Source organism: Leptodactylus fuscus, chromosome 3, assembly GCF_031893055.1.
Source record: "Leptodactylus fuscus isolate aLepFus1 chromosome 3, aLepFus1.hap2, whole genome shotgun sequence".
Lineage (NCBI taxonomy): Eukaryota > Metazoa > Chordata > Amphibia > Anura > Leptodactylidae > Leptodactylus > Leptodactylus fuscus.
The window spans coordinates 3703213-3724664 of NC_134267.1; the positions used below are offsets into that span (position 1 = coordinate 3703213).

General features: G+C 42.3%; 1 protein-coding gene across 1 annotated transcript in view; it reads right to left on the reverse strand.

The window, feature by feature from the left end:
- OTX1 (orthodenticle homeobox 1) overlaps positions 1–16904 on the reverse strand; it is a 388453-nt gene extending 371549 nt beyond the window's left edge. Inside the window, exons 1-3 of the mRNA XM_075266978.1 lie at positions 16735–16904; positions 15096–15247; positions 12283–13093 (exon numbers count right to left, since the gene is read on the reverse strand). Coding sequence (XP_075123079.1) covers positions 12341–13093; positions 15096–15247; positions 16735–16831 — 1002 coding nt within the window. The 5' untranslated portion in view covers positions 16832–16904 and the 3' untranslated portion in view covers positions 12283–12340. The remainder of the gene's footprint in view (positions 1–12282; positions 13094–15095; positions 15248–16734) is intronic.
- Between the last annotated feature and the right edge of the window lie 4548 nt (positions 16905–21452).

Here is a 21452-nt window from a genome sequence, read left to right on the forward strand (position 1 = left end):
CGGGTCCGCCCGAAACCCTACCCCCTTCCCACCCCCCCCAAGACTCCGGAACAAAGAATTGTTTACCTAGAGAGGGGGGGGGGGAATGGGGCCAGGGGACTGCCTTACCCTGCCCCTAAACCTAGCTCCTTCTCCGGAGCTAGTGTCTGTAAAATTTTGGTCACCGCGCGACCGGAAGTGCGGTGCCGGAAGTGTGTCGCAAGTTTTCCCTCCCCGTCCAGAAACGAGGGAGCCGGCCGAAGGTTCCGGCCCCTACCTGCTCGCAGAGCCGCCGGCAGGAGCCAAAGCTTCCACTTAGACAAAGTTGTCCAAAACTCAGCTGCCACCTGCAACTGCAAACTGCTGCACTCTGCTGCACTCTGCTACACAAGCCCCACTAGTGGGAAACTAGGAAAGCAAGGACTGAGTGTCCTGCCCTCCATGAAGCGTCGACTCTGCAGGTAAGAGTCAGCGGACGGGGAGAGGGGAAGGAGAGAAAGACCCTGCTGACCCCCTGCCTCTCTTCTAGGTCAGGAGCCCCAGCGAGGGACAGGACTCAGGATCAGGTAAGTGACCCAAAGAGCCCTATAGGAGGACACCAAGTCCTCCCCACAGGACACACACAGGACAGAAAAAAACACGCAGGGGGAGGGGTGTGGTGCCCTCTTATAGGGTCCAGCCAGGTGTTAAGTCTGGCTAATTAAAAATTCCGCCTGTCCTACCAGCACACAGGGGCAGAAAATACCCCATATTGTGCCGCTGGTGGGACGCAGGGGAACTTTCATTTCCATAAATATTCCTATGATGCTGGTAAGTGTTTGTTCTAGAAGGCAGATCAGTATTGTGACCCAAAAATTCCTGCACTACCAAATAAAACAGACACTTGTGCAGACCTGGGGACGTAACCTCAACGTTTCAGTTTTTCACATTTGCTTCTGCAGGAGATTTGAAGAAGGAAAAACCTTGGAATTCACAGAATCAACAGAGGGAAAAAAGAAACTAAATATTCATCTCAATTTTTTTCAATATCGAATATGAGCCTAATGTGCAGAAATATAGAGGCTTATACACATTAGCATGCCATCGGTGAGGATATTAATGACTGTCTCAGGAAGGCTGTGCCAGACTGAACGCATATGGGCACTCACATCATCAATACTGGCTGCTGGCAGATCTCTGAGAAATTGCTGATCAATGAAGTCCCAGATGTCCTCAACGTTAGACAAGTCCAGAGACGCTGCAGGCCATGGTACCATGTTTCTGCCACGTAGATTGCTCAGACTAGCACAAGCAATGACTTTTGGGACACAATTGGAGAAATGGCTGCACCACTGGTTACACCACTAAAACAATGTAACGCTGAGCTGATAGCGATAGACAGGTCTGTATACCATGCTCAATGTCCTTCCACACTATAATCCTGATAGTAGGACTTGTGTGATGTTCTCTCGTGAAAGTCTCCGCATGGCTTTGCTCACAGGGTCTCTAAACCAACTTCAGGCTATCACTGCACCCCAGACAAAAGCAGGACCCATTGCCGATGGGAGGACCCTTACATTGTCACCTCCATTGCTGCCTTTCATAGCAGGTTTGTGGTCAATAGAACATCTGAAACCAACTAACTGAAGCCCAATGCCGTACAGCTACCATCTGATGGCTCGTGTAGACGCTATTTGTCTTCCTAAGGTTGGGATGTGATATCCAATTTCACATACAGTACAGAAAGGACCATTACGTGCCATTCGTCCAATTTGTCCATGCATTGTTTTGCCTCCGTGCACCTCTTGCTGTCATTCCAATTTGTTGTCTCTCTCAAATGCGGACATCCCGGCCTAGTGCCGTACCAGAGCGAAAACCAAGGTCCCTTAATTCAAGCTGTCTGTCCCTCTCATTTTGTGACAAATGTCAATAACTTGCACCTCAACATTCAGGAGGCGTCGCATCATCACGTATCACTTGATCCAATTTTTTAGATTTCATACGACTAAAAAAATGTTTTATTTCCTCCCATAGAATGAGCTGGAAAATCTGCAACTTCATCGATTTGCATAACCTTACGACTTGTCCTTCCTGAGGTTGCAGTTTCAGTGTCGAGGAATATATAACTGTATACACTTTGCTTTGTGTCTCCCCCCCCCATATTTAATACAAAGCCCGCCGGACCGCCTTGTCTAGTCTCTACACGTGGATGTAGCCTGGACACGACTACACGATGTGATTTTGGTCACTTCATTATTATTATTTCACCACGTTCCCTCTCTGTTCTTTAGAAATAAATGAGAAGTCTGGTGGCGTGAGGACAGAAGCCGAGTGTCAGGCTCAGTCTCAGGGCTTGGTGGGCAGATGTGGTGGGTTTGCCAGGAAAACAAGCAGCTTCCCGCCATGATGCTGGGTACATGTGAGGAGATTACAGAGCGGGCCCTCAAACCCAATCCTGCCTCCTCCCCTCCTGCCAGACACCGCTCCTGCCCACGGCTGCTGTCTGCCTGTTGTGTGCCATCTCACAGACTGGCTGGGAACAGCCTTATTATAACCACAAGAATGTTAATTAGGGAACATGGCACTGGCACCTCCGCTCCTATCCCGTCCTCGTGGGCCTCCTGTACTCATATACAGTCCTATGAAAAAGTTTGGGCACCCCAATTAATCTTAATCATTTTTAGTTCTAAATATTTTGGTATTTGCAACAGCCATTTCAGTTTGATATATCTAATAACTGATGGACACAGTAATATTTCAGGATTGAAATGAGGTTTATTGTACTAACAGAAAATGTGCAATATGCATTAAACCAAAATTTGACCGGTGCAAAAATATGGGCACCTCAACAGAAAAGTGACATTAATATTTAGTAGATCCTCCTTTTGCAAAGATAACAGCCTCTAGTCGCTTCCTGTAGCTTTTAATCAGTTCCTGGATCTGGATAAAGGTATTTTGAACAAACAATTCAAGTTCAGTTAAGTTAGATGGTCGCCGAGCATGGACAGCCCGCTTCAAATCATCCCACAGATGTTCAATGATATTCAGGTCTGGGGACTGGGATGGCCATTCCAGAACATTGTAATTGTTCCTCTGCATGAATGCCTGAGGATTTGGAGCGGTGTTTTGGATCATTGTCTTGCTGAAATATCCATCCCCGGCGTAACTTCAACTTCGTCACTGATTCTTGAACATTATTCTCAAGAATCTGCTGATACTGAGTGGAATCCATGCGACCCTCAACTTTAACAAGATTCCCGATGCCGGCATTGGCCACACAGCCCCAAAGCATGATGGAACCTCCACCAAATTTTACAGTGGGTAGCATGTGTTTTTCTTGGAATGCTGTTTCTTTTTGGACGCCTTGCAGAACGCCTTTTTTTATAACCAAACAACTCAATCTTTGTTTCCAAAATGAAGTTGGCTTCTCCAAATGTGCTTTTTCATACCTCAGGCAACTCTATTTGTGGCGTGCTTGCAGAAACGGCTTCTTTCTCATCACTCTCCCATACAGCTTCTCCTTGTGCAAAGTGCGCTGCATAGTTGACCGATGCACAGTGACACCATCTGCAGCAAGATGATGCTGCAGCTCTTTGGAGGTGTCTGTGGATTGTCCTTGACTGTTCTCACCATTCTTCTTCTCTGCCTTTCTGATATTTTTCTTGGCCTGCCACTTCTGGGCTTAACAAGAACTGTCCCTGTGGTCTTCCATTTCCTTACTATGTTCCTCACAGTGGAAACTGACAGGTTAAATCTCTGAGACAACGTTTTGTATCCTTCCCCTGAACAACTATGTTGAACAATCTTTGTTTTCAGATCATTTGAGAGCGGGCTGTCCATGTTCATGGTTTAATGCATATTGCGCATTTTCTGTTAGTACAATAAACCTCATTTCAATCCTGAAATATTACTGTGTCCATCAGTTATTAGATATATCAAACTGAAATGGCTGTTGCAAACACCAAAATATTTAGAACTAAAAATGATTAAGATTAATAGGGGTGCCCAAACTTTTTCATAGGACTGTATAGTAGCTTACATCTCACAATACCAGAGGTTGATGCAAATTTGTGTTTCACGATGGCATTGCAAAAAATATAGTGCCAAGGTAGGGGGCTGCTTAGGGAGTCATTAAAGGGGTTCACTGCTGGAATTGGGGGTGGGAGTGACACATCCTTAGACTCCTGTGACGCGAGCTTTCGTGCCCTCCAGTGTCAGGATACGGTGGCGAGACTTTCAGGTTGTTTGCCAAGTTACTATTGTGGCCATGATCGGTGGCAGGTACAGTCTGTTCAGTAACTGCCCCACATTGGGAAATCCTCTGTACACAACAGATATTAGTAGTAGAAACCCAATGACGGGCGTCACTTTATACATCTATTAGAACAAACAGAAGAGGAGCCGGTATTACAGGGCCAGCGTGTAATGGGAATTATTAGTTACAGCTGATGTGCTGAGCTGATAAGAAGAGGGTGTAAAGAGATAAGAGTGGTACCTGGGCCCGGGCGCCTGATGGGTCCCAAGGCTCCTCTGTCACCAGTGTTATACATGGCACCTTGTGGGGGGGATAGTTGTAAGGTGTGCAGTAGTATCAGCTGCTACCCGGCCATGGACCCTGTGCGGGCTCCCTCCAATACCTACAATATACCACGACTCTAAATGGTACAAGCTGGGGCCCATGAGATTTAGGTTACACCTCTGGGTGGGGTTGATTTTTCAGATGCTTCAGGCCCAGGATCTCTTTGTAATGTCTGTAAGGTGATGCAGATATTACAGAGTCGTAGCGTCTTAGCGCGAACCAATAAAGATCACAGCAATAAAAGCAAACATGGAGCGAGTTTCTGAGCCCCGTATATTCTATATTAAGTATTAATCAAAAATGGAGTAACTACATCATAAAATATGGCGGATGTCACCAGTGTCGGACTGGGGTGTCTAGGGCCCACCAGTGGAATTGTTTCTAGGGCCCACCCCCAGGACCCTGCAGATCAGCGGCGGTGCCAAGACACGACGACTAAAGGTAATAACATGTCGGGAGCCATGCTGCTCACCCACTATAGCATGTGCACTACCTAAATGTACTGCTACACCCTGTATGGCATGTGATCAGCGCGGCTGTTATGCTACTATTACCTGTAGCTGCTCGGTCCTGCTGATCTGCAGAGGTCCTGGCTGTTGTATCATCACAGATGTAACATTGATGGCTTATCCTAAGGACAGACCATCAATATTAGAAAGATGAATAAATCCTTTAGGGCTCGTTCACACGGAGATACATGAACTCCACATGTGAACATTACGTCACAGACGCCAGGCATCCCGTTGTGGCATTCCGCTCCGGATTAGGCCCAAATGGGCCAGAGCCTCGCGCCGCGGATGCAGAGACTAACTCAGCTGCAGAATCTGCGGTAAGATAGGGCAGCTCGCTTCTTTTTTCCGCTACTAGCTAGTGAGCGGCCCCCATTGCAGTCATTGGGAGCGTTGTGCGCTGCCAGTGTCCATTTGGTCTCGTGCTGGCGCCTCCTTGCTGGGAGTCCTGCACCTCATGTGATCGCTCACACTAGTTAGGTAAAGAATTTCCAGAAATGAGACCGAACAGACACAGGCGGGGACAACAGGGGGGCTGGGGACAGGTCAGTATACTTATTTGTTTTTTTATTTTTACACCTCCCTGGCGGCCACCACAGCGATCACTCCAGTTTATAGACAACCTCTTTTAAGGGGATGTCTGGGCCAAATATTTTATCGCCACTTCACTGGTCTCCCCCAATAGAATGGTCTCTTCACTGGTCCCCCATAATGTATGGGGTACAGTGATGGGGCCATTATATTGTGTGGGAGCAGTGATGGGGCAGAACAGCAGGTCCTCACAGGAAAGCAGCCATAGCTGCAGCAGGTCAGTGAGAGGATTACGAGCAGCCATTATAGCTGATGCTGAAGCTGCACATGTGTCCTCTGATATATACTTTCCCTGTATATCGGGAGGACACTATGTGCAGTTTCAGCATCAGCTAATGGGGGCCCGTGTGTGTTGAGGCAAATGCAGTGGTCAGGTCTCGATTGGGGGCCCTGACCAATGTATCTGCATTAGTACAATGAGGACTTAACAGTCGGGGCTCGGGGCCCACCGGGGGATTCACTGGTTCCCCGGTGGGTCAGTCCGACCCTGGATGTCCCAATATTGCAACTGTTATATATATGTGCAAAAATCTAAAGGAAAATATATAGTTTATTTTTATGTGCACAAGACGGTAAAATCTTACCATTGACTGGCGAGAATATCTGCTCCCACATTGGATGTAAAAAGGGGTTATCAGTAGAGATGAGCGAACACTATTCGAAACAGCCGTTTCGAATAGCACGCTCCCATAGAAATGAATGGAAGCAGCCGGACTTTGCCAGCGGCCGGCTGCTTAAACCCCCGCGTGCCGGCTACGTCCATTCATTTCTATGGGAGTGTGCTATTCGAAACGGCTGTTTCAAATGGTGCTCGCTCATCTCTAGTTATCAGTGCTTGACATGTTTAGTATGACCTGTTCCTATGATTAGGTCACCTGTGTCAGACTCTCAGCAATCAGCTGAGAATGGAGCAGGAAGCAGACAGCGCTGTTCTCTGTGCGGTGGCAGAACTGAGTCACTGCAGGCTAAGGCCCATTTAAGTGAATGGGATCTGATCTGCAGAAACCTGTGAATTATTGCTTTATTTACTTCCCAGACATCAAGTGCAATTCTATGGGAATATGAGCTGTAAGGTCTAGAACAGGGGTAGGGAACGTCCGGCTCTCCACCTTTTGCAAAACTACAACTCCCAGCATGCATACTTACTCTTCTGCTCTTAGAACTCCCATGGAAGTGAATGGAGCATGCTGGGAGTTGTAGTCTCACAGCAGCTGGAGAGCCGAAGGTTCCCTACCCCTGGTCTAGCAGATAGGTGCAGCACAGGTGACCTGCAGACCGGCCCCATAATCTAATCACCTCTTGTACGGTGCAGGGTCCTGAGATTATTATTCAATACAAATTGTCACTAGCAATCCATTCGGATCCCCCTTATACTTCTGCATGGAGGTTTGCCAAGCAATTGCTGCCTGTCTCCTGTATAGACCCGAGCATTACAAGCAGCGCAGACACATTGGGCAACAACAATCAGAAAGATCAGGCTTTGAATGGTTGCTAAGAGAAACGTCTGCACTTTGTTGCCTTTTTGTTCCCGAATATTCCTGAGTTGTCTAATTGGAAATGAGATCTGGATCTGGATCTATGCTGAACAAACAAGAGGAGACAGTCTGTTCCTGCACCGAGACTGTACAGGGTCTGTCTGTTGTCACAAGTTGCATTGCCAGGTAATCTAAATTATGTACATTGACTAGAAAGTCTGGGGATTATATAAAATTTATTTAACCCTCTAGAGGACCCTCCCCCAATAGTAATAGTGGCCTCCTCATAGTGTCTTTCTTTATCCTGCTTTTCACCTTCTTCTGAGTGACCGGATCTCAGTGTGACCTCTTTTTCTATCACAAGTTGCTGTGTAATGTCTCCCTGCTATCCGCAGATTCATCAAAGTCTCACCCCACTGTTCCTCTGCCATACATCTGTCAGAATGGCCCCCTGTTCCTTCTCGCCGGTCACAGTCCACTCCCTATAGCCCCCCTGTTCCTTCTCGCCTGTCACAGTCCACTCCCTATAGCCCCCCTGTTCCTTCTCGCCGGTCACAGTCCACTCCCTATAGCCCCCCGCCCAGTCACCAAGCCCCTATTACCTTCCCCAGTGTTATCGGCGACAGTCAGTGCAGCTTTACAATGACCCTCCAGGACCTTTGGTGACATCATCCGTGCAGCCTATGGTCATAAAAGGTTGATTTTAGGATTTGCTCTGAAATGGGCACAGGTACTAGAGAAGGGGACAGAAGATGGTGCATTTAGTTTGATGAAATAAATGAATGCTGGAATGTCACCAAGACAAATGAAAACCAGAAACAGACGGAACATATAAAAGAAAGGACTTGGGTCTCTTCTTTTCTGGATCCATTAGGGTGCACGCACCCGGAGGAACTTGGTGTGGAATTTTCCACATGGAACAAAAAGCCTCCCATTGATTTCAATGGGTTCTGCTAGATAACACTTCTAACTAGTGGGGGAAAAAACCTCGCAGAAGCCACTGAAATCAATGGGAGCTTTTTGTTCCACATAGAAAATTCCTCACCAAATTCCTCCGGAACGGATCCTTAGATGTGTGAACGAGCAGAACATAAAACTCATTCAGTGGTGTAAACTGTAGGGGGGGGGGATGTTGTATTTGGGCCCTAGAACAACAGGAGACCACAAATGGTTCCTCTGACCCATAAAGGGTACAAGTACAAAGTGACAGACCCCATAGGGGCGTTTCTTCCAGTTGGCACAGTATGCCATTAGTTTCTTAAACTGAATATTTATTAAAGGAGCATCAAAATCACTCGGTGATCTCTGGCGTTCCCTTCTCCGTCCTCCACCAGTCATGGCTATAGCCATAGCCATCCCGGCTGTAGCCAGGCAAAATGTGCAGCAGGGGAGGAAAGGACCCAACACCGGACAGATATTTACCCCTTATATTATGGTTACAAGATAAATATTTTTTTCTGTATCAGTCTGTCTTTGTAGAATGGGAAGAAATCCACGCAAACACGGGGAGAACATACAAACGCCTTGCAGATGTTGTTCCTGGCGGAATTCGAACCCAGGACTCCAGCGCTGCAAGGCTGCAGTGCTAACCACTGAGCCACGGCGTTACCCTGGTTAGAGGATAAATAGTTGTCATGGCCTAATCCCTTTAAGAGACTCTAGTTAATGGCCGTGCGGTAACCTGTAAATCTGCACGAGTATATATTTTTTTTCTCTTTTTTTTTTTTTTTTTAACATATTAAGTTCTAGAAAACCATTAAATAGACGATATAAGGGGCAGAAGAAAAGGTGGGAAGGTGTAGGAAGGAGACAGTTGCGGACCAGGGCCAGTGACGATAGTTTGTAGCACGTTAATGGAATACTGTAGCAGCCGGAACAGTCGCCCAGTTCTCAGCCCTACAGTGGATGTGTCATAGCCACACCGGTTATTCGTAAGCGGAGAGCAGCGCTCTGAATCACACATCATACCTGCCATGCCTTGTCAGACTCTCCAATGGAATTCAGGAGCAGAATACATTCTCTGGCGTCACCTCATTCCCATAGGGCCGGATGTGTGAATGCACAAGACATTGTCTACATTGTCTACACTAAAATTACACAATATGGCCACAAAAAAATTATTACACGATCACACAAACAAACAAGGTGCAATAGATGCAAATGCCATATAATAAAATCCCTCCAACCAATAACTTGTGCACGGCCTCTTGTGCTATTCGTTTCTCTAGAGAAGGCCGGACTTGTCTTACGAGCTTCCTCACCAGAGCAAGTTACAACACTTAAAGGCAGATTCAGGATTGTGGCAGTGAAAGCAAACACAACCTACAATCCAATAATATCTGCAGGAATAAATGCTAAATATTTTATCAACGCCAAAAGTAACTAAAATGTCAAATCCTAAAGAAAAAGAAATAAAAAGTGACTTGAGAATTTGTTCTGCTACACGACATCCATTAAAAGACACCACAAACTGGAATCTGATAAACTGGGACTTCAGGATTAGACAACAAGCCAAAGACACACAACACACCAATGACACACAAGGCGTCCGCTCAGCAATAACTGAGGACAACATGGCTGCAATATGTAACACCGCTCCAAGTCTCATCATGTGAATATGTAAAGTAGACATTCCAGGGACCGAACACTCGATTAGTCAGTGCACAAATAGACAGCACTTGTTTGCATGTAATTGAATTGCTTTTGTTATCCCGGTTCTAGATGAAGTAAATAAATTATTGCAGACATAAGCAGTGCACAAAATGGCATGTAAACAGATGAAACCAAGTGAGATATCCAAGATGTCCGTGCAAATAAATAAATAAAAAATGGATTTGTAATGCTAAAGAGGTGGGCTTGGTCAAGGAAAAAAAGGAAAGAAACATTGTAATATTTCTATATTAAAAATAGACACAAATACAAACCAGTATTAGAATAATATTGTATTAAATCTAGTGAACAAAATAAGGGAAGAGAAGATCAAAACTGTGGCAGGTAGTCAGAGTATGGCGGCAAGATCGACAAATATTCTATGGAAATACTGGGTTCTAAATAAGGGAAAGTTTTTGTCCCATTTACAAAAAATAAAAATTTATAATAAATAAATATATATATATATATATATATATATATATATATCTCATGCGCAACAGCAATAAAACGGTGCGACAGACTGAAAACCGATGCAAACTCAACAAAATATTAATATAAAAGTCTAACATTACAAAAATAAAATCATGTCAGACTTCAGGGCCAAAACCTGTCAAAATAACACTAAAATATTGGGATACTTGAGAATTATTATTTTTTTTTTTTCTGTAGGAGGAGTGAGGGGGGGGGGGGGTTGTGTGAAATAGGGATATCAAATGTTACAAAAAAAAAAAACAAAAACACCCCACACAACGGTTATGAAATTTTCCACAGTAAAGTAATCCAAGAAGAACAGCAGCAAAAAATAAATCAGATTAAATCCCTATTCACACGACACATCAGTATTTGTATGCTAAAAATCAGGAGAAGCCCAAATACAGAAATGGCAGAAATCTTTCTATTCTCATCTCTGTGAGCCAAGATCTACATCATAAAGAATACACAAAGATTCAAGACATTCACCAAAACACTGAAGTGTGAACAAGACCTTAGGCCTCCTTCATACATAGGAAAATATTTGTTTTGCCTTTTTATTGTTTAGTATTAAATGTTTTTGCTGTTGTAGAAAACTAAACAAACCTGTGTGAACTATGAAAACAAAAAAAAAAAAAAAAATGCAATTTTAAGGGTCCATTAGAAGATGCCGTGTATTGAAAAACTATCATTCCAATTAAAAAAAAAAAAAAAAAAAAAGTTAAGGTTTATGAAAAAAAAACAAAAAAAAAAACCCAGACAAATAAGGGGGGAAAAAAACAAAACAGAATGAGTGCAGATCTGTGAATGAGCCCTAAATCTGCCTTTTATGTCATTTAGAAAAAATTCAAAAAAAGTAAGGCCTGATGGCTCCTGTGGGCGTCTCCTCCATCTTGGATCGCCACCACTTTCCCCCCATACAGCCTGCTGTGCCTTACTGATCACGGGAATCCACAGAAATGACGACTCGGAGGCTCGATATCAATTAGTCTGACTTTTATTATGGGAGGGGGGGGATGTAATATGCGCTTCCCTTACACTGGGAGTGACGTGACTTACCATGTTATCAAATTTACAAACATTTTTTTTTTCTTTTTTTTTTTGAAAATTCATTTTCCACCTACACAGGGACAAACTGATCAGAATCTTCAGTGACACGAATGGAAGTGGAGACAGAACTTTATACCGTGAGCCCAATTCAACTAAAGGGACAGTACGAAATGAGGTGATACTACATACAATGCCTATTAATACACACTGCAAGCACAGGCCACGGCCTTCCATGACGCTGAAGCTTAGTGGTCGTCCACATCAGTGGAGGCCGCCATATTATCAAAGGGTAACATCAAAGGGGAGATGAGACTGGTGACATCACCAGCGCCTCCAGTAGAGGAGTAGGCCGAGACCTACAGCAGAGATGGGGCTTGTCCTGGTTGGTGGGGACCACTAGACTCCAAACCGCTCTTTCTGTGCTGCCATCTTTGTGAACAACATGGTTTCATAGAAGTGGGCTAAATTTTACCCTTTCACCCCTGGGAGGTTTTTTTTTTTGTTTTTTTCTGACAGTGTGCGGTAAAACTGACCCCACAAAACCCCAAGTTTCAGGTCAATGTTTTGGTTTCTCCACAAAAGGGACTGTTAGGAGATATTAAATTGAAAACAATAGAATTAACCTAAAAATAAAAGGGGGGTCCTAGCAACGGACCGAATATTTACACATTTCAGCTGCTACAGGCAGCAAGAGGCTGCAAGTCCTATATCATACACCTTGAAGAACAATGCACATGTGTGTAGCCGGGTGCGGATGGACAATAGAAGGGGCTCCCCATCTATAGACACATTAGCGCAATTTATGACCTTTGGGCTTAGACCAAAAATAGATAGAAGTGGATGCAAAACGTTCCGCGTTCCCATATTAGCAGACATGACAGTCCAGGTGACCAATAAATAATTCACAGGAGGAAGGAGGAGAGTTACTACAGCAGGTCCAGGCACTGACTGATGGACATGGAGGGGTCCTGTGGTGGCTCCTGGGTCCTCCAGACACCTCCAGCCTCATGTTCCTTACAAGTAAGTTTACTTTCCAGAACCTTGTTTTCCTTGGCTCACAACACCTGGAACCTCCAGGAGGCCTGATCTTTGTAGTCCAGACAGTCGGTGGAGTTGAAGTTGAGTTTCCAGGAGGAGGCAGCGGCCTGATCCTTGTAGTCCAAGCAGTCAGAGGAGTTGAATGGCAGTCCTGTGCTGGCATAGCCCTGGTGATGGTGGTGGTGGTGATGGTGGTGGCTGGAGGTTTGACTCAAGTGGTGGTGGTGGTGATGGCTGGACATGGAGGAAGGAGTCATGGGGCTGAGCTGGTGGGGGTGGTGGTGAGAGTGCATAGGGGCCAGGTAAGAACTGCAATCTACCCCTCCAAAGTAAGAGGAGGAGGGGGCAGGGTAGCCCTGTGTGTAGCCAGCTGCCTGGCTATAGGTCATCGGATAAGAGGCAGATGAGGAGCCGGAGCGCTGCATACAGGAGGCACTGCCAGGTCCCAGGGGGTCGGGGGCAGGGGCAGTGCCCGGGGAGATGGAGGCCGGACTCCAGATGGAGGAGGCTGTGCTGCCATTCAGAGCGGTGGTGGCTGTGCCCAGGCCCGGGTTTCCAGAAGATCCAGAACTGGAGGAGGAAGAGGAGGAGGAAGATCCGGAGCTGGAGACCGCAGGCGGTGTGAACTGGCCGCTGCTCTCCGAGCCGGAGCTCTCCCGGGCCGGGCTGCATTTCTTCTTACTGGGCCGGTTCTTGGCCCCGGTGCTGCTGCTGCTCTGCTGCTGCTGCTGTTGTTGTCTGCACTTGGCCCGACGATTCTTAAACCAAACCTGAGCAAAGACAAAAAGGAACCGAGATCCCGTTAGAAACCCTTAGAGAGACCGGCCCGACAACCACAAGGAGTGAGAAGGAGTCAGAAGTAGTCGGGGTCTGCTAAGCATGATCGTCAGCCACAAAAGGATCAATATATACATATATATATTATATACACACACACATAATCTATCTATATCCACATATAAATAGTCACATATACAATGTCATTCTGTAGCGCAGACACCAATCACGTTATATGAAGGACTGCGGGAAAAACTCCAAGGAATAAATAAGAGACGGGAAATAACTTGTAGAAATAGAAGGAAACTTATTCATCTTTACATAGAGAAACCTACACAATTATGTTATAAGATCTACAGACAGTAATCTATAGATCGGAAAGTGAAACTTCTGTGTTCTTACTACAATATTCGTTACAGTGTTGCAGGCGATGAACGATCTTCATAACCAAAGTGTCAATATGTGAATTCTAATTGCACTATTATTAGAGTTTTGTGATCAAAAACGATATAAAATCCATTAGATTACAGAATAGACACGACTTCTATATTGAGCGATGTGTTTCTACCGCCCCGACAACATGGAGTCACCGGAGACTTCTCCTCCTTGGAAACTTCTTTCCCCGATTATTACTTTATTATTATTACTTCCTTCTCTCTTATAGGGAAGAAATAATCGATCACATTCATTAGAATTAATCAGAACAGACTTCATTAAATTATAATTTGCACTAATTCAGCAAGGGATAATTATCGGGAGACAAGACGAACCGATGCGATATATTTGGTTGTGTCCTGAATTGTTTTATAAACTGAACTTTGTATCCAGTTCTGGATTTCGTTTTACAAAATACATTCACAGATTTATTTTTTTTGTTATTAATTATATAATTTTGTTTTTTACTATATATATATATATATATATATATATATATATATATATATATATATATATATAAAAAAGTTTAGTAAACGGAAAATTAAATTATCCAGAAATATTTATCCTGAAAATAGAATTATATATATATTAATATAAATTGATACAAAATATCTCAAATATCTGATGGGATTATTCTGGATTTAGAAGTGAATGAAGAGCAGGATGGGGGTTGTAGTGCAGCAGATGAGAGGTAATGTGTCCAAACACGTCCAGCTCCGTCCTGTACAATTTATATCGTGTATTGTAGGAGGGGTCGGATAATTAGTGATTTTATCTAATCATATATTAGATCAATTATAAACAGATCGATCGACAAAGATTCTCATCTATAAACAGACAGACAGATAGTATCTGGGGCTTCTCACTACAGAATATCTACAACTACAGACTCCAGTCTATTCCTGAAAATAAAAGATTATAAACAAACATTTATAGATTTATTTTTTTAGTATTTTTTATTTATTTATTTTGTAATATTTCTGTTGTAGTTCGAATCAAGCAGAAAGTGACTACAAGTGATCTGAGACAGAAGAGGAAAGTAGTGATCCAGGCGACCCCTGTCCTGGAGACCCTCAGCCCCCTCCCTGCTCATAGTGACTACAACCCCCAGTGATCTGCCAGGTAAGTAGTGATCCAGGTCACCCCCTGCTCTGTGCACTGTTCACTTTGCACATTCGGGTCTCACAGACTGTCCTGAGCCTCAGCCACCTACAGAAACCAAAACTCCACAGTCACAGATGTCACCAAACCACCTGTCACCTCCAGAGCTGAACTCACCAAGGGTCTGACTAAACCTCACTTACTAGCAAACCCACCTGATGTATCCAAACGGGCAATAACACGGCAAGAGGTTCTGCAGCAGCTTTGGAAGGGGACAAACAAACTTCTACACTATATGTTATTAGGTCAATAAATTGTGGGACCCCCAGGGCAGTGGTCATTTTTTACTGGACCGTTTCTAGACCCCACAATCAGCCAGAAATGTCTGACAACAGAGAACAGTAGCCTGCAGGTAGAGGGGGGGAGGGGTATTACACCCCATGTGCTGGGCATTACCTGGACTCGGGATTCGGGCAGGTTTATCTTCAGGGCGACCTCTTCCCTCATAAAGATGTCCGGGTACCGGGTCTTGGCGAACAGAGCCTCGAGCACGTCCAGCTGTGAGCGCGTAAAGGTGGTGCGCTCCCTGCGCTGCTTCCGCGGGGTGGCTGCGGACAAGGCGCGGAGTCTGTTAGTACATAGGGCGAGAAAGCGGCGACCTCTATACAGAGACAACTGGAGATCCGCGACTGACATTACAAAATGCAGCAGAAATCACTAAACTCCTAGTCTATAGGGTTATCACCATTAATAATATTGGAATATATATATATATATATATATATATATATATATATATCTTAAGATCATATTATTTATATTTTAAAACAATACAATATTAGATTTTGTAATATAATCGTCCCCATACACCATCGGCCAATATTCCCCTTTCATGTATCCCTTGTGATGTTACTAGTAATATTTCACTTTCTATCAATTTATCTCACAAAATGGAACCTAAATTATTAAATGTTCGGATTATATTTAGGGGTTGAATCTACTTTATCACAGATCAGAGACCTGAATATTGTCCAAGCTCCAGGGCCTGATCTCCCCCCTCCTGTAACAGCAAAGACTAAGAAATAAGAGCAGAAACTTATTCACCTCCAGTGAATATAAAATATATAGACACAAAGTCATCCCTGACTACAACTGGGCGCCATTACACGACAAACTGCAACATTGTAACCAGCACAAAAGGCACAAAGTAGCAAAGAAAACAAAATAATAGAAAATATTACCCTCCCCCCCAAATCCACCCAGTGCAGGCAGATCGGCCACAAGCTAAAACTTGTCTTTCATTTTCGGAATCAGGAAAGTTATTGAGATTTTCTATGTACAAGATTCTATCATAACATAATAACCAATATCATAGATTATATCCCACATATAATAACCAATATATTATATCCTACACACAATCATAGATTATATCCTATACATAATCATATACTGTATCCTACACATAATAATCACATATATATTATACCTAGAAGATACATCATATCTCCATATAGTCAGTACAAGCCACAGACATCGGATAATATAAAGGGCTCCGAAGTTTATTATTAGAACTTTATCTAAAACGATATAAAAGTGAGAAACAACGAAGCCAAATGATAATACTGCCTATATAATTCTGCATGCGGTATTCTAGATCGCCGCCGTGTGTAGACGAGGCCTTATGACCCCAGACTAGGCCTTGCTCCCCCTCATTATCCTGCAAGAACTTCTGCACCAGGAACTAAACTTATTACAACTATAAGAACTTCTGACAAGTCTTCTGCCCTTTGTCTCGGTGACTGTAAAGTCTCTAAAAGTTTCTGACTCCAAAAAACAACAAATTATATTGGAGCTAAAATTAAGCAAATTAATAGAATAAAATATCATTTCAGAATAGCGAATAATTCAGAAGATATCGATCTTAAGGTTTTCTGTAGAGGTTAGGAACATTCTAGATTATTGTAGAGGTTAAGAAAATTCTAGTTTATTTAGTAACTTCTCAAAAGAAGCCAAAGCAAAAGAATCGACCCGACTACAGCCGAGCACTAGAGAGATAGCCTACAGGATATGGACACACACCGAGCGATCTTACCTGGATATCCCACCGACGGATGGAGTAAATCCATGGCGGGTCCTGTCAGCCCCAAACCATTCATGCCATAGGGGGGCTGTTTGAGGTATGACATCATGCTAACAGCTAACAGGGCACCCCGAAATTATCCACAAAGTGTAAGGAGTCCTCTGACTAGGACACAATGCACATGGAGATTGTCCTGCGGCTTCTTCTCTTCAAATGAAGTAAAGACAAAATCTGGAGGAAAGAAACAAAATACAATTAATAAATTATCTAACAGATATATAATATATAACAAAATACAACATACATATAATATACAATATACAACAGACATAATAGGCAGCTATATAGTATACTACAAGATACAGATATATTATATACAACAGATCTATAGTATACAAAGTATAAGATATTATACAAAACACATTATACACATAGCTGCATACAGAAACATAATACAAGATATACAATAAAATCCATGTACTATATGTTTGTTGTATCTTATAAAGATACAGACATAGAACATATAACATACAATATATACAGATAACTACAGTGACAATACAACACTTATACTACATATCATAAGGACATAAAGTAATTACAGAATACACTGAGTACATGTGCCATCAATATACAGTGTGTACAGGCTGCTATATATCAGGATACATATAATAATAATAATATAATACAACCTGTATATAATGCAGAACATCACAATAAGTGACAAGGTAGAAGGTAAATCCCCCCCACTGAGAACCAAACGCTAAACCAGGGCAGAGTAAATATTGACCCCTGTACAGTGCGTTATTAAAGCCGCACTCTGCTAACAGCCTCTCCGGCCTGCGTTTTCCTAATTCTCACTTTGCAGTAAATCAACAAGACTTAAGAAATCGGCCGACCCCGACTGCGACAACAAACAAGTCCCTTCACATCTTCACATTTGCACAAATTCAGGAGATTTAGCAGCTGGAATTTAATTTTAAACCTAAAACTTTTTTTTTTTGCAGATGGCCGCCATTGATAGGCTAATACCCCCCCTCCTCCCGGGGGTAATTAATGGAGATCCCACACAAATCCCCCATTTACATAACTCATTCTAACCAGGTGGACTCAGCCCCATACAATGGGCAGCCCCATACAAGCCGGCAGAGCTGAACTCTCAGACTGCTGCACTTGGTTCTTACCTGCTGGAACATTCCCATCTGTTCTGTGCAGACATTTTTTTGGCAAGTGAAGCTTCCCTGTGTTGTATAATAGGAGGGAGGAGGGACAGGGCAAAACAACAAACATCCCATCCAAGGATCGAATCAGGTGAGAAATTACTAATCCCAATCCACAAAATCTCAACAGACAGAAGGGAATGTGAAGGGAGAAGAAACTTGTGCGGAGTCTGAGGCTCCTCCAGGCAGATCCCTCAGTCCGGCAGCCCCTGATCCCCAGGACACAGGGCAGGTAGAGGGGTCACCGGGTGCAATGGGGAGCTGCCCACTGATACGGTCCTAAAGAAGTTGGGATTAAAGGGACAGACCCCCTGTACAAGCCCTGCCCCCTCCTGAGCCCTACAATAAAGTTATTTCCAGTGCCAGGGGCAGGAGGGGCAGAAGCCGAGGGGTCGGGGAGATGGCAGAGGGCACAAACCATTTACCTTGTAGGCAGAGCAGAGTCCGGCGCCGCCGCTTTAGGTGATAGGAAATGTGGACTGAAGAAGACTCCTCTCCCTCCTCCTGCCCTGCCCGGGTAAGTCAGCTGGGGGCGGCGGCCACAACGCGCGTCTTCACCAATCAGCGAGCAGGACGGGGCAGAGTGACAGCAGGCTCAGCCAATGGGGGAAGGACACGCCCCCCGCTTACTGCTCAGCCAGCTCTAGTGTCCTGAAAGGGAGCGGACGAGAAGGAGAACTGAATCCAGCGCCGAGCAGAGAAATAACCCAGGGAGTCCAAAATCTCCTCAGATCTGCAGGCTGAGGCCTTGTCCGACCCGACACCTGCACCCCCGACCCGACACCTGCACCCCCAGCCCCAAACTGCACCAACTACAGCAAAGAGATGAAGAAAGAAGAATTCTACAGAGGAATCCGATACACAGAAATGTCACATATATATCCATGCAACTATCTATCTATCTCCTATCTATCTATCTATCTATCTATCTATCTATCTATCTATCTATCTATCTCCTATCTATCTATCTATCTATCTATCTATCTATCTATCTCCTATCTATCTATCTATCTATCTATCTATCTCCTATCTATCTATCTATCTATCTATCTATCTATCTATCTATCTATCTTCTATCTATTTCCTATCTATCTATCTATCTATCTATCTATCTATCTATCTATCATCTATCTATCTATCATCTATCTATCTATCTATCTATCTATCTATCTATCTATCTATCTCCTATCTATCTATCTATCTATCTATCTATCTATCTATCTCCTATCTATCTATCTATCTATCTATCTCCTATCTATCTATCTATCTATCTATCTATCTATCTCCTATCTATCTATCTATCTATCTATCTATCTCCTATCTATCTATCTATCTATCTATCTATCTATCTATCTATCTATCTTCTATCTATCTATCTATCTATCTATCTATCTATCTCCTATCTATCTATTATCTATCTATCTATCTATCTATCTATCTCCTATCTATCTATCTATCTATCTATCTATCTATCTATCTATCTATCTCCTATCTATCTATCTATCTATCTATCTCCTATCTATCTATCTATCTATCTATCTATCTATCTATCTATCTATCTCCTATCTATCTATCTATCTATCTATCTATCTATCTATCTATCTCCTATCTATCTATCTATCTATCTATCTATCTATCTATCTATCTCCTATCTATCTATCTATCTATCTATCTATCTATCTATCTATCTCCTATCTATCTATCTATCTATCTATCTATCTATCTATCTCCTATCTATCTATCTATCTATCTATCTCCTATCTATCTATCTATCTATCTATCTATCTATCTATCTATCTATCTTCTATCTATCTATCTATCTATCTATCTATCTATCTATCTCCTATCTATCTATTATCTATCTATCTATCTATCTATCTATCTATCTATCTCCTATCTATCTATCTATCTATCTATCTCCTATCTATCTATCTATCTATCTATCTATCTATCTATCTCCTATCTATCTATCTCCTATCTATCTATCTATCTATCTATCTATCTATCTATCTATCTATCTATCATCTATCTATCTATCTATCTATCTATCTATCTCCTATCTATCTATCTATCTATCTATCTATCTCCTATCTATCTATCTATCTATCTATCTATCTATCTATCTATCTATCTCCTATCTAATTATCTATCTATCTATCTATCTATCTATCTATCTATCTATCTATCATCTATCTATCTATCTATCTATCTATCTATCTATCTCCTATCTATCTATCTATCTATCTATCTATCTATCTATCTCCTATCTATCTATCTATCTATCTATCTATCTATCTATCTCCTATCTAATTATCTATCTATCTATCTATCTATCTATCTATCTATCTTTCTAGGACTTTAGACATTTTCTTAGATGTTGATATTTTTACAGAATTATTATTATTTTAATAAAAAACAAACAAAAAACAATTGCAACAATGTAACAGATAGAGGGATAAACAGAGAAATACTAGACACAACCTCCGGGTATCAGACAGACAGGAAAGTTTTGTTTATTTATTTTTCGTTCTTTTTAGTCAATATTTATTATTTACATTTTGATTGTTTTCTTCTCTTATTAATATGAGGATTTAATTGATCCGACCACAAACAGTTAATTCTATGTAGTCGGGTAGAAGGAGTCTTGGGGGCTGTGAGGGGCAGATAATCATCTCTGACAGATCTGCACATTAATTACTTCTCAAAATTTACCGGGAGACGTGAATACAACCCAGGAATTCAGTGCGGTTCTGTGAGTCAGTCAGTGCTGTACACACAGAGGCGGCATCAGGGCGGTTATGTACGAAATGATAGAAGAGAAAATACAATTTATGTGGAGTTGGGAAACTTTCAGAATTAATTTTTTAAATTTTGATTAAACAAAAAAATTGTGTTCTTACAAGTGAAAATTTGTACAAATTGTCGAACTATAAATCAGTATATAATAGAACTATCGGTGTGTATATATATATATATATATATATATATATACATACATATGTATATATGTATATATATATATATATATATATATATATATATAATAACTATAGGTGTATATATATATATATAATGTAACAATATGTGTGTGTGTGTATATAGTGTAATAACTATAGGTGTGTATACATGTCTATATATAACTTTATGTGGATATATTTATAGATATTGTTCTAATTCATCTCTATAGAGCTGGTTGTATAGAATGTATATAGGGTATATAGTGTATATAGCTCGGCCGGCGCGGCTGGAAAGGACAAGAAAAAAAGACACAAAACTTAGATTTTTAATATTTTATTGGAATTTCTAAATGAAATTGGAAGAAGCAAAAAATCTGGTAAATGTTGAAAGTGAGAAACAGAAATGAGACTAAAGTTGTAATAGAAAGAGATGAAAACGGAGGGGAGGGGTCCGGGGGTCTCCAGTCCTCACAAGTCACCAGCACATTCCCTATCAACAAAGACATCGAAGCCCATTCACAAAAATAATTAACTCCCCCTCCTCACAAATAAA